Here is a 13,172-nt window from a genome sequence, read left to right as displayed (position 1 = left end):
TTATTTAATATTTATCCTTTGTTATTGTTCTAACAAATGTGTAGTTTTGTCACCCCTATGTGGATGAAAGACCAAGAGTAAAGGTGTTTTTAGGTTGAGACGTGAGTTCATGTAGTGGCCTTTTAATAGACTGATGCTGCTGTAATCGATTACAAGGTCCTTTTAATCGCTTACCAGTGAGAAAATTCCATTTTGTACCAAAAGTTGATGAGTGCTACCCAGACATGGCTGAAACACTCCCCAGGAGTCCTTTCGTTTGTGTTTTCAATGCTTTGAGGATTAATTAACCTTGTTGGGCATGGTTGAATGTGTCCACAACAAGAAATTTCATGTTAGGTGAGTCCTATGTGGATGGAAGACCAAGTAAAGATGTTCCTAGGTTGAGAGGGGAGGTCCTACACCATTGACACAGGTCTGATGCACGTGTAATCGATTACAGGGCCTTGTAATCGCTTACCAGTGAAAAAATCCCCTTTTGTATCGAAAGTTGAGGAGTGCTACCCATCATGGCTGAAGCACTCCCCAGGGGTCTGCAAGACTGTGTTTTCAATGTTTTGAGGATTGATTAACCCTGTAGGCCATGGTTGAATGTGTCCACAACAAGAAATTTCAAGTTAGGTCAGTCCTATTTGGATGGAAGACCAAGTAAAGGTGTTCCTAGGTTGAGAGGGGAGGTCCTACACCATTGACACATGTCTGATGCACGTGTAATCGATTACAGGGCATTGTAATCGCTTACCAGTGAAAAAATCCCCTTTTGTACCGAAAGTTGAGGAGTGCTACCCAGTCATGGCTGAAGCACTCCCAGGGGTCTGCAAGACTGTGTTTTCAATGTTTTGAGGATTGATTAACCCTGTAGGCCATGGTTGAATGTGTCCACAACAAGAAATTTCAAGTTAGGTCAGTCCTATGTGGATGGAAGACCAAGTAAAGGTGTTCCTAGGTTGAGAGGGAAGGTCCTACACCATTGATACATGTCTGATGCACGTGTAATCGATTACAGGGCCTTGTAATTGCTTAGCAGTGAAAAAATCCCCTTTTGTACCGAAAGTTGAGGAGTGCTACCCAGTCATGGCTGAAGCACTCCCCAAGGGTCTGCAAGATTGTGTTTTCAATGTTTTGAGGATTGATTAACCCTATAGGCCATGGTTGAATGTGTCCACAACAAGAAATTTCAAGTTAGGTCAATCTTATGTGGATGCAATCATAAGTAACCAATTTTGTGGACACCCTAAGTCCTTTCAACCACTACTAACTACATCCACATGTCCTTGGTCATAAAAATCAACCAACCAAGTGAAGATCTTTCAATAAATTTCACCAAATTAGGTCCAACCCCTCAATGGGGAGCTCTTCTTCCATAGCAGGGGAGTGACACTATACTTTCGGTACAAATTCGTGATTTTCCACTAGTAAGCGATTACAGGCTACTCGAAATCGATTACACACGCACATAACTGCCTATCTTCCTCTTCCTCACAACACAACTTGGATGCAATCATAAGCAAGCAATTTTGTGGACACCCTAAGTCCTTTCAACCACTACTAAGTGCATCCACACGTCCTTGGTCATAAAAATCAACCAACAAAGTGAAGATCTTTTAATAAATTTCACCAAATTAGGTCCAACCTCTCAATGGGGAGCTCTTCTTCCACAACAGGGGAGTGGCGCTACACTTTCGGTACAAATTCGTGATTTTTCACTCGTAAGCGATTACATGCTACTCGTAATCGATTACAGACGGACATAACTGGGAACAATTGTCTTTCAAAAACAGAACTTCCAGGCAATCAACAACAACCAATTTAGTGAACCTATTGTTTCAGTCCAACTCCTCATTAGTACAGGGACACATCAATTTTGACCCAATAAGTTAATGAATAAACTCACTCAACCAAAAACACAGACAAAGAAAATGAATATGAAGAATAATTAATCAAGAATAGTTTACTTGTATTCATTTGCTATAATTCTGTAAAAAATTTTAATAGTATAATTTTGTACAATGTCTATTCATTTGCTATAAAATAAGAATCTAAACCAAGAACACATTTCTAATGTTATACTAATCCAAAATGTTGCAGCGTTTGAAATCTTCGGACGTTGTCCTCGTCTAGGATCCAGTCACATATATACTTCTTCCTAAACGCAGCCAAGTCCTCCTGAAATGAACATTTTGGAATTTAGAAACAATATGAAGAATTGTCACATGATATTTTAAATTGTCAGAATAAGAATGGAAAACAATTGTTGTCTCAAAAGCAAAATGAGATTTTGGAAGAATTGGATATGTTTAGCACTTTACATGATGAGAAAACAGAATTGCAAATATAGTATATATGATGAAACCAGGGTGATACTTTAATAACAAGCTAGTCAAATTTTAAAACTATCCTCTAGTAACGATCGACAAAATGATGACCTTGGATGCCTTGGTGGAGTGAATCAGAATTTGGAAGCAAAAATAAGGAACATGCACTAAGAACTTGGAGAAATTAAAGTGAGGGAAGAGAAGTTAAGTCATGAACTACTCAAGGGAACAACTAGACTCTAGATTTTTGTCATTAATGACACATTATTTGAAGAGAAAGTCTATGAGCTAGCCTATGCAGGTGAAGATCTTGAACCTAAAAGCAACTTTAAAGACATGGAAAGTGAGATATTCATAGAAAGAGTTTGCAAGTTGGAAGGGGAAAATGGGTAACCACATCCATTGCACGATACATAGTACAAAGAAAGGAAGAAACCATTGACAAACCAAAAAACTACAGGAACGAAGCGCGATACAATGTGCGAATAAACAACACCTTTGGATAAAAGACAAAAATTGCTGCTCACAAAGTGACCACCGCACCCAACCAACGAAGGACCAACGACGACGACGAAAAAACGAAACCTTTCAACAAATGACGCCAACGGTGGATCCAAGCGAGACTTCCTCCCAGCACTTCAATGGCGAACCGACACACACGACTTCGTCCAGATAGAACGGTGGATCCAAGAACGATTTTCACAGCGGTGGACAAAGAACACTTTGTTGGTGGAGCAGGAGTTTCAAATGGAGAATGAAAAACTGGTGAGAGAGTTTCGTAGGAATGAATTTCACTTTGTGAAAGACACCAACAGGTTTCAACATTTTTCTTTCCAAAAACACCCTCCAAAACAAAATTAAACTTTTTAAAAAAAATCATTTAAAACAACAAATGACATAACGACACGTGTCGTTGTCAAATTGTTGTCAAATTTGCGTTGTTGAAGAAACGTTTTCCCTTCTTAAAAGAAAATAAATCGGAGATTGAATGGTGTGGGTCCCACGTCCTTGTGCAAGATGGAAGCTTTCCTTTAGTGCTTGGAGTTACAGGTCCTACTACAGGGACTACACTTTCCTTCGCTCTCGCACTACTAAAATAACATAATATAATTGGGTTTTTTTCGGCTGTTTATAAAACCTCTCCTAGTTTTCAGCGGTATTCATTAGAAACTGCAGTTAAGGTTTATTTTATTTTTTTCTAAATTACTTAATGGCACTTTTTTAGCAAATCCTTAGTATCTTCAAATTTATCCATTTTTAGCGCCTCTATTTTTGTTAGTAATCCCTAATTTTTCTCATTGCCGCTTCTTTTTTCGTTTTCCATGTTTTCTCCACTGTCGCAACTTCACATTTCTTTCTTCTCCACTTCTTAGGTTTTCATTTTTCCTTCTCTTCCCAACTTCCCTAGCCGATCCTTGTGTCTACGCGAATCAATCGATCGGAGCTCAAAATGTGAAACCCGTGCTCGAAGCAACTCACATGGCATGCCAACGATGTCCGCTCCTTGCCGCTGCCAGTGATGTCCGTGCAGCCGCCGATTGTGCCCTCGCGGCCACCGCCATAGGCCGAACTTGCTGGAGCCGCACGATTCTCGTTAATTTGTTTGGCCGATGGAAGCGGAGGCACCACACAAAGGCTAGGAATTCCCACGCTGGATTGACGAAGAAGAGGACGATAGAGATTCGGAGAACAACCCCACCGCTGCAGAAAAAAGTGCGCTCTCTCGAACGGTTAATCCCCGATTACTGGAAGGTTGAATGGATTAAGAAGATAAAACTATTATAAGAGGTTAAGGTAATCCAAAATTCTGAATGAGTCTCTTATAGTGGATGCTCACCGGGTTTATTTGATTCTGCGATCTGTTTGGTATTCTATTTTCTTGTATAAATTCCTGATAATTGATGTTTAACTCATCTATCTGATAAACTAATTTGTTTTGCTGATCCTTTTAGAAAATCGACTGTATTCACAACAATGCAGTCATGGAGTTGATGAGCGGTGTCAAAAATCAGTTAACTGAACTCATACCTGGTCTAGCTGTTCAAGACATGACTTCAATGAGCCTGGGTTTATCCCATAGCTTATCCATATACAAGTTGAAGTTTAACGCAGATAAGGTGTAATTTATGTTGACTTTATGGTTATGAGAACTTGACGATATAATTGTTCTTGTACTATTTTTAATTATGTTTTCCTATTATGTATTATGCATATTGACAACCTTTAGGTTTTTCATATGTTGAAGTTATATCTTTTCTTTGCTATTCATCAAAGAATTCTCCCCAAATAGTGTTACTGATTGGTAGGAATGAGAAAAGTTTTGTTTCCTTTCTCGACAACTTTTTCATATGTAGGGAGGGCTTAGAGGAAGGCAGAAAGAGAGGCAGGATTGAAAGCTAAATTCGAACAGGAAAAAAAAAACTAAATTTGATAAACTTCAAGGTGCTAACTTATATCTGAAAAACTTTGATGACAGTTTCAATGATGAAAAATTGAAAGAGATTTTTTTTTTGTGTTTGGAACAACAACATCTTGCAAGGTACAAATTTTGTTTGTAATATATTGGTTTATTCTTTATGGGATGTGTAAAAGCACTTTTTCTCTAATACAATATTTTGTTTGTAATATATTGGTTTATTCTTTATGGGATGTGTAAAATTACTTTTTCTCTAATACAATATTTTGTGCAGGTAATGATTGACGCTCTTGGTCGTAGCAAAAGTTGTGGTTTTATTTATATATTTATATATATATATATATATATATATATATATATATATATATATATATATATTATATAAGATTGACATAATAATACTATATATTTTCTTAATCTTTATATATATAGAGTAGATTATGATAATAATCATTATATTTATTTGTTTTGTTGTAGTAGCCCAGCGAAAGGAAGAAAGGAAGGCTAATTTACAAGTGATTGTGTGCTTGTTTTTAAATTTTGTATTAATATCTTGTTTTAAATTTTGTATGAATCTTGTTTTATAGCCTTTTATAATATATATTCTTTTATTGTATTCAGGCCCAGTTTTCTCATATGCAAATTGCACCTTTCTCTGCTGACATTATTGGATATCATCCAGCTTATTTTGGTCTAGGAACACCTGGGTTTGTCTCACCTCAGGCAGCAGGCTATGGTTTTCAACCTCATGTCTGATGCAACTTTTGTGAATCATATCATGTAAGGAAACTAACATAGTTAGAATATGAGAAAAGTACACATGTTCCTTTGGATTTTTTCCCAGAAATTGCCCATAATCGGCTACATATTTTACATGTTCGAATAATTGATACCAAAGTAGCAGTTTTAACATTTCATTGTAAACAGTTGGAGTTAGAATACGATGAATCTTTGGCCTTCAGATGTAGACTTATAAACAAGACCGTGTCAATTTATTTTTGTTATGGAAATTTTTACCTTCGCAAATGATTGTTTATTTAATAACTGATGGCTGACTTCAAGATGATTGTTTAGGTGGATACCATGATTGTAAAAGGTATTGGTTTACTTCATTTGTGGCTACTTATGGTAAGCATTGAAGCTCAACAGCCAACTGATTTGTGATTGTTTATAGAAAATCTTTCAACATTTTCTTGTGTGTTGGTCTACTTACATGACTTCATTTTTGTTTCAAATGCTATTTGATTCTTTGTTTCAAATGCTATTTGATTCTTTGTTTCAAGCATGCCATGTTTTATGGTCGTAGAGTGTCTTTCACTAGTTTATAAGTATATGGTGAATAAACCTATAACTTGTTAGTCATATTATTCATATGTTATGTGTGACATCCCAAAAATACAGCCATAAACTATAATTTTAGAAAAATCACATTTAATAATAATCTCAAACAGTTTTCCACTAAAAATTTAAAATTTTAGAAACGAACGAACGCTCAAGGACGAACGTCCTTGAGTACAGTTACAAAAACGAACGAACGCGCCAAGCCGCACGTTTTACAACAAGAGTTACAAATGAAAGCCGAACGTACATGAAACCTGACCGAACGGTTTACACGGGACAATTACCGAACGGTCGAATATTCAAAAGAAACGAGTGAGTAGGTCGAACGACCACTTAAACCAACAACTAATAGCCGAGCGTCTCACTGCTCGGTCTTCACTTCAACTTCTATCAGGTTCTCTTCGTTCAGCGCCTCTTCCAAACGCTCGTCTTCCTCTGCTCACATCCAAGACGGACGTACAAAACGAGACAACACAAGGAAAAACGCAGGGTAAGCTTATGTAATTTAACTCATGCATCAACATACAAAATCCAGTACATAAATCATCACACATCAACACATTTTAACGCACGTACATAATAAAACTCAACACGACTGACCGTCCGGACTGTATGAATTCTGCGTAGTTATAGGCGTTCGCGCACTCGGGTGGTGTGGTAACTGGCATCCTCATCAGCTGCCACCCGAGGTTAGTACGTCCGTCCAAAGTACCTCTAAGGACGACGACCTCCTGCCGTTCCCACGCATGACGTGCGCCCTCTACTTGAGGACGAGCACTCACGGAACATCAGGATCAAACAGCCAGCATTAACTTCCCACAGTCATACTTTACAAATTCCAACATTTTCCAAGAGTCGTTCCTACCTGGAACGCTCCTTCAACAATCATAACTTTCATTTCATATCATATACTGTTCATCATTCACTATTCATCTATGAGTCGTCCCTAACTGGAACGCTCGTTCAAAAGTCACAATTTGTTTTCATCTCATATATTCCTCAACCTTTATCATTTATCATTTTATACTTATTTTCATCATTTCTTTGAAGACCATCAGAAACCGAACGTTCTGTCTCCAAGAACTGAGGACGAACGTTGTGGACGAGACCGAAAGACGCTCGTTCGACTCGGAGTACGAACGACAGAGTTAGTTACATTCGGGAATAGCCGAGTAACATCCTGTTCATTTGGACGAACGTAATTACCTTGAGAATCAGTTGAATGAACTGACGCTCGTGAACCCAAACCAGTACTTCAAGAATAATTTAAGTGGGAAGGCTCTAGGCCGAATACGTCAAATGCGAACGTCTCAGTAATGCAAGAAAGGTTTTTATGAGAGTTCTCGTTCTGAGTCCACTGCCGGTTAATGACCGAACGTAGAAATCTAAGGTTGGACGTACGCTAAGTTGCGATAAAAGAGTACGAGCGCTCAGAATAATACCGAGCACCATTTAGGGCGAGCGCTCAGTATAAGACCGAGCCTCATTTGGAGCGAGCGCTCAGTATAAGACCGAGCACCAATTAGAGCGTACGTTCAGTGTAAGACCGAACGCTTCCCAGTACGAACGTCAGGTGTGAGACCGAACGTTTAATAACTTAGATTGATAGAACTTGAAAAATAAACTAAGGGACTTTTAAAGAAGTGTTTACGAACGGTAAAATACACCATACATATATACGTACAACAGAAAGGAGTTTATCAAAGGATACTGGGTACAACAGTGCTTGGCCGAACGCTCAAGCATAGTTTTTAGACACGAGGACGCTCGTCCTCAAAAAGAATTTTGTTTGAGTAAAAGATTTAACATTTCAACCATGTTACTAAGGAAAACCGAACGGTCAATGACCGTTCAGTACGAACGTACATGTTCATAAAAATTCTCTTACAAACCATTTTTCATTTCCAGTTCATTTCTCATAGTTCCACTCGTTCACATCAAACAACTCTCATATTTCATACGACTCATATCATGTAATTTCATATATTTCATTTCACCAAATCAACGAACGTTCATGCATCTAAATTACATCCAATTCATCATATATTATTCTCATGCAGTGAAATAATGAACGTTCATATCATTCAATTTCATCAAACATCATACATTATACTCATACGAACGTTCACACAGCATACATCAATCCAGTTAAATTAAATAAGCTTCCCTTACCTGGAAATGACCGAACGTTCTCAAACGTAGAGACACAACCCCTCAACCACTGATTCTCCTACTGTCAACGCTCGTTAATCCACTACACGAACGAACCCCAAATACCAAAATCAGAACTACTCCACTTTAAGAAAGATGACGAACGTACAACTCAGAATTGAGTTTGCATGCATGGAAAACGAACGTCCGAGAGGAAGGAAGGACTTACCAGCTACACTAACCGAACGTTCTCTCTGGAAGTCCTGGTCACCGAGCGTCCTTCTACGGTGTTGGTATTCTGGTCGGAGGAGAGGGACGGTGGTCTCCTTAGAGAGAAGGTGCAGAGAAATGAAGAGAGAAGAAGGAGAGAACTGAGTTTTCAGAATGAAGAAGAGAGGTGCGTGCAGAGGGAGTGGTATATTTTAGAACTCAGTTTCTGCTTCCCGCTTTGCCAGCGCACGTCCGCCCTGGCAGCCACGTTCCCGCTCTGCAATCGCACTACACCAGCCCATCCCAGACGCACGTTACACTCTGGCAGGCGCATGTTCTGCACTTCTGATTTTCTGACTGCCCATAACGAACGGTCGTCCATTCTGAGCCGGACACGTGTAATCCACTTCGCCGAACGCACGTTCACTCTGACTGCCCATGTCGGACGTCTACTCCCAGGCGGACACGTGTATTCCACTACTGGTTTCCACTACCGGTTCTGACTCAGCTCCACGTATGACAGCTGGCGTCCGTTAGTGGGCGTCAGCCTTCTGCGGTTGCCATGTGTGCTGCCGAGGTGGCGCGCTCTCCTGCTGCCACGTGGACTGATGGACAAATTTATGAACACCAAAATATGATGTCACAAACTTGTTTTCAAATCGGCAAGTATGACCGAATCGTTCAAGTAATAAAACTTGGTAAGACCAAGTATCGTTCTTCCCAAAGGACTCACGGCCTAGTTTAGTTATGTGATTTCTTGATTAGCTAAGACTTAGGACGAAATATTTGAGGTTTTATATGCAAAAACGAAAATAAACATGTATGCATGAATTTGATCAATGGCTAAAACAAAAGACACATACTTTCAATGAAATATATTGATGAATATGTTGTTGGGGGTCAATTTCATCTTATTCACTCTCATATATTTTAGGAATTCACATTCAAATCATCATTGTTAATGCCACTCTCTAAAGTACCTTTCTAGAAGGCTTCTCCCCAATCACGAGTTCATACAATTCCTAGCATTCCTAATGATCAGTTCATAAGTGCAGGAGCTTAACGACAACCAATAAAATATTGGGAGAAATTCCCCGGATCTAGACTTCCCCGTACGCGCCCGTATCGACAAAACCAATAATCATGCATCGAATGAGTTAAACAATGCAAGCATTAAGCAAAGAGGAAAAACCCTAACTAATGATGAAAGAAAGCATAGGTCTTAATTAAAAGAAGTAAAAACAAATTCCATATATGAGAGCTTCAAAAGATTACATTGATTCCCCAACAAACATACAGAGTTTAGTTCACCATATTCATGGTGAACCTAGATGAATAACAATGAAAGAATGGAAGATAAAACCCTAGAAAGGTGAAGAGGTAGCCTGAGCATCCAAGATCCTCCTTCAAAGGGGTGGAAGAGAGAGTGTTTGCTTTGTTTCTGCCAAATATCCTAACCCTAGGAAACCCTAAAGCTTATATATCATTCGTAAATTACAAAAAGTCAAGTCCAAACCCATTAAAGTGCCGCTCAGCGGTAAAATACCGCTCAGCGGTGAGTGCGTGACTTTTTTTTTGTCCCCTCAGCGGCCATTTCACCCCTCAACGGAGCCAACGTGACTGCCTGAGTGCCGCTCAGCGGTAAACTGCCGCTGAGCGGCAGTTGCGGCTTCTCTTTTTGCACTTTTTGATGTCTTTTCTAATTTCATCTCTCTCCTTCTTCACTTCTTTCACCAAATTCATCTTAAAACCTGCACAAAAACACTGAAATCAAGCATAAACCTGTCCAGCTCTCTTATTTATGAAAATATGAGTAAAAGCATGATTTCAAGCTAGTTTCTAAGCATAAAGGTTGCTTTTAGTATCAATTTTAAGCATGAAAATAACAGTTTTTCAACTGTTATCACAACCCCAAACTTAGAACTTTGCTTGTCCTCAAGCAAACAAGATGTAACTCAATCTCTAACCAATTCATCTGATGGTTCACTCCTTCAAAAATCCTCTTTTTCAAGATAAGTAACAACTTCACTCAACTTATGACCAAGAGTTCAATCAAGATGTGCACTTGATTTAGTATTCACAAAGTCATTTAAATTCCAACAAATGCTATTTTTCATGAATGATCAATCAATTAAGCATAGATGTTCATGTGCTCATGGAATATTTCCTCACTAGATAAAGTGTTTCACTCACACACAAGTGTATAAAAGGTAATCACTCATTCACTCTACTATCACAATGTCACATGAATCAACTTTGCCTTTCATTTTACCCCAATCAAAAACATTCACAAGCATGCATCATTACAAGGACTTTTCAATGGCTTATAATGTGGCTGGGCTAACAAGAAAATTGGTTTTTCTGGATCACAAAATCCTTGAGTTAAGAGAATCATAATAACACAATCATCTTATTCATTCCCAACTTTCTTTTGCCTTTGCATTTGCATTGAGCTTTACTTCTTTTTCTTTTCTTTTCTTTTTCTTTGCATATTCTTACTTTTTAGCTCTTAGCTCAATGCTTTTCATGTTTTCCCAACAACCCCAAACTTGAACATTTAACAATACCACACAAGATTTTCTACTTAACTCAAGGTAAAGATTTTCAATCAAAGGTTTCAGTGTATGTTCAAGGCTAAGGGTTCAAAAGGATTGAACACAAAGTGTTCTCTTTTAGTGGGCTAATTTTTACAAATTTGGCCAATAAAAAGGTTTCCAACAAATGGCCTTGATCATATGATGCAAAACAAGCAATTGATTTAATCATAGAAAACCTGGGCAAAGTCATTCATACTTTCAAAGTAATAGCATTCAATCATACCAAAAACTCTGGAGCTCAAAACCTCACATATAAGCTCATTCACATTTGACATACACATCCTGCTTAATTTCACAATCACAATCATGATATCATGCATTTGTTCACAAAGCTTGTGAATCACCTGTATAAGCATTTAAATGTGCACATCATCTCAATCATCAATCAATCAAGAAGCATCATCAAACATTACTTATCAAACAATCACAGTTAAGAGCAAACCAACATCACAAACCAGGTGTTCAATAGAGTACATCAAACCCTAATCTAGAAACAAAGATAAATAAGTTCAGAAAACTTAAACCACAAAAGCATAATCATATGATAGCATTCATCAGTAAATGCTATCTCAGCTCTGCATCAGTCTGAGCTGTCCTCTGTATCTTCCTCTTCCTCCTCATCTTCATCATCTTCAAATGCATCCTCCTCATCAGCTTCATCTTCTTCCATATCTCTAGCTGAAGCTTCAGCTGCTCCAGCTCCTCCTCCATGCACTGGTTCTTCTGGCCAAGCTACTACATTATGGAATTCATCCATAGTCCACCTGTGGGCTGGAGGTGTATCATACATCCCCACTATCATCTCAGCAGTGGCCACCTGCCCTCTGTGAATGGACTGCAACTGAGCACCTATAAGAGACATATACATGTCCCTCATCTGGAATGGTTCTGCTTCATGTGTCTCAGCAGATGTCTGGCTCTGTGCTGGCCCTCTCTCTCTACGAGCCCGGCGTGGTGAAACTGGCTGAGCTGCATCCTCACCTCCACAGTACTGTCTATAATAAGCCTCATCAATAGCTTTTCTTGGCCTTTCAAATGATGGAACAGAAGTGTCCACCCCAGCTAGCTTACAAAGGTGAGTGATCAAAGAAGGATGTCCTAGTGGTGCTTTGTTGTTTGAGGTGTTAGCACATACACTAATTTCATCAGCTATCACCTGCCCAATATTAACATTTAAATTTCTGATAGCACAGTAGATGAATAGTGCCCTGCTGAGAGTAATATCTGACACATGTGAACATGGCTGAATGTTGGCATGAGAAAACGCCATCCAATACTTTGCAAGAGGAGTCAAATCCGTCCTCCTAATGTTAACCACTGAGCCAGATCTATTCCTTTGGAAGTGTCCTCCAGGTATACACAATACTCTCTCCACATCCTCATAATCAGTACCTTCCTCCATGCAAAGAGCAAACTGGCACTGCTCACCAGCCCATACAGTGTCCAGGAAGTTATTAATAGAATCAGGATCATACCTGATAGCATGGCCTCTGACATAGCCCAAATAATTCTCATCTGGATAATCACCAATCTTCTTTGCATTGGTGTAAAATTCCTTTACCACAGCTATGTTGGCAGGTGCAGGATAAGTGGCTAGCTTTCTCCAATCATTCCCTAACACTTGCTCTCCAAATTGAGGAGCAAAGTTAGGTATCATTCCAACCTTTCTCTCCATCAGAAGTCTCCTGTCCTGAACCACCCTAAAGTGCTTCTCATGTTTCCTAGAGAGGAACCTGCTAGATTGGGGTTGCTCTGGTTCCTTTTCCTTTCTCTTGGTTGCCATGGTTTTCAATCTTTTTCCTGATGAGGATGCCATTCCTACATTCAAAACACAAACAAAACCACAGAACATGATGTTAATCATTAGTAAAACACAGAACACAACTCCTTTCGAAGCTAAACCACCGCTGAGGGCCAGAATTTCCCCTCAGCGCCACCAGTACCACATTCCAGATCACAAAAACCAGAAAAAAAACAAATCTGGCAGAGTGCCGCTCAGCGGCAATTTGCCCCTCAGCGGTAACTCTGCAGATTTTTGAAAAACCTGTTTTAAAGCTTTCCTAACTCCACCCAAATGCAATTTTCAGTTTTTCAGTTCATAATCATGCAGTTTAATCGGTTCAAACATCAAATATATCATCAAAT

The 13,172-nt window shown here is 39.0% G+C and overlaps 1 protein-coding gene across 4 annotated transcripts; it reads left to right on the top strand.

Moving 5' to 3' along the window:
- The first annotated feature begins 4,095 nt into the window (after window positions 1-4,095).
- Window positions 4,096-5,751, top strand: LOC108319881 (probable nucleolar protein 5-1). Of its 4 annotated transcripts, XR_008246584.1 has the most exons (3): window positions 4,096-4,429; window positions 5,206-5,243; window positions 5,350-5,751. XR_008246584.1 is itself a non-coding variant. In XM_017551178.2 (2 exons), exons 1-2 carry the CDS (start codon window positions 4,295-4,297, stop codon window positions 5,482-5,484), a joined length of 270 nt encoding a protein of 89 aa, XP_017406667.1. In that variant the 5' UTR covers window positions 4,096-4,294; the 3' UTR covers window positions 5,485-5,751. The 4 variants fall into 4 exon arrangements, 1 of the variants encoding a protein (XP_017406667.1); XR_008246583.1 differs by having other exon boundaries at window positions 5,209-5,751; XR_008246582.1 differs by having other exon boundaries at window positions 5,206-5,751.
- Window positions 5,752-13,172: the final 7,421 nt, after the last annotated feature.

This window comes from Vigna angularis, chromosome 1 (genome assembly GCF_016808095.1).
Source record: "Vigna angularis cultivar LongXiaoDou No.4 chromosome 1, ASM1680809v1, whole genome shotgun sequence".
In the NCBI taxonomy this organism is placed as follows: domain Eukaryota; kingdom Viridiplantae; phylum Streptophyta; class Magnoliopsida; order Fabales; family Fabaceae; genus Vigna; species Vigna angularis.
This window is presented reverse-complemented; position numbering and strand designations above follow the sequence as displayed.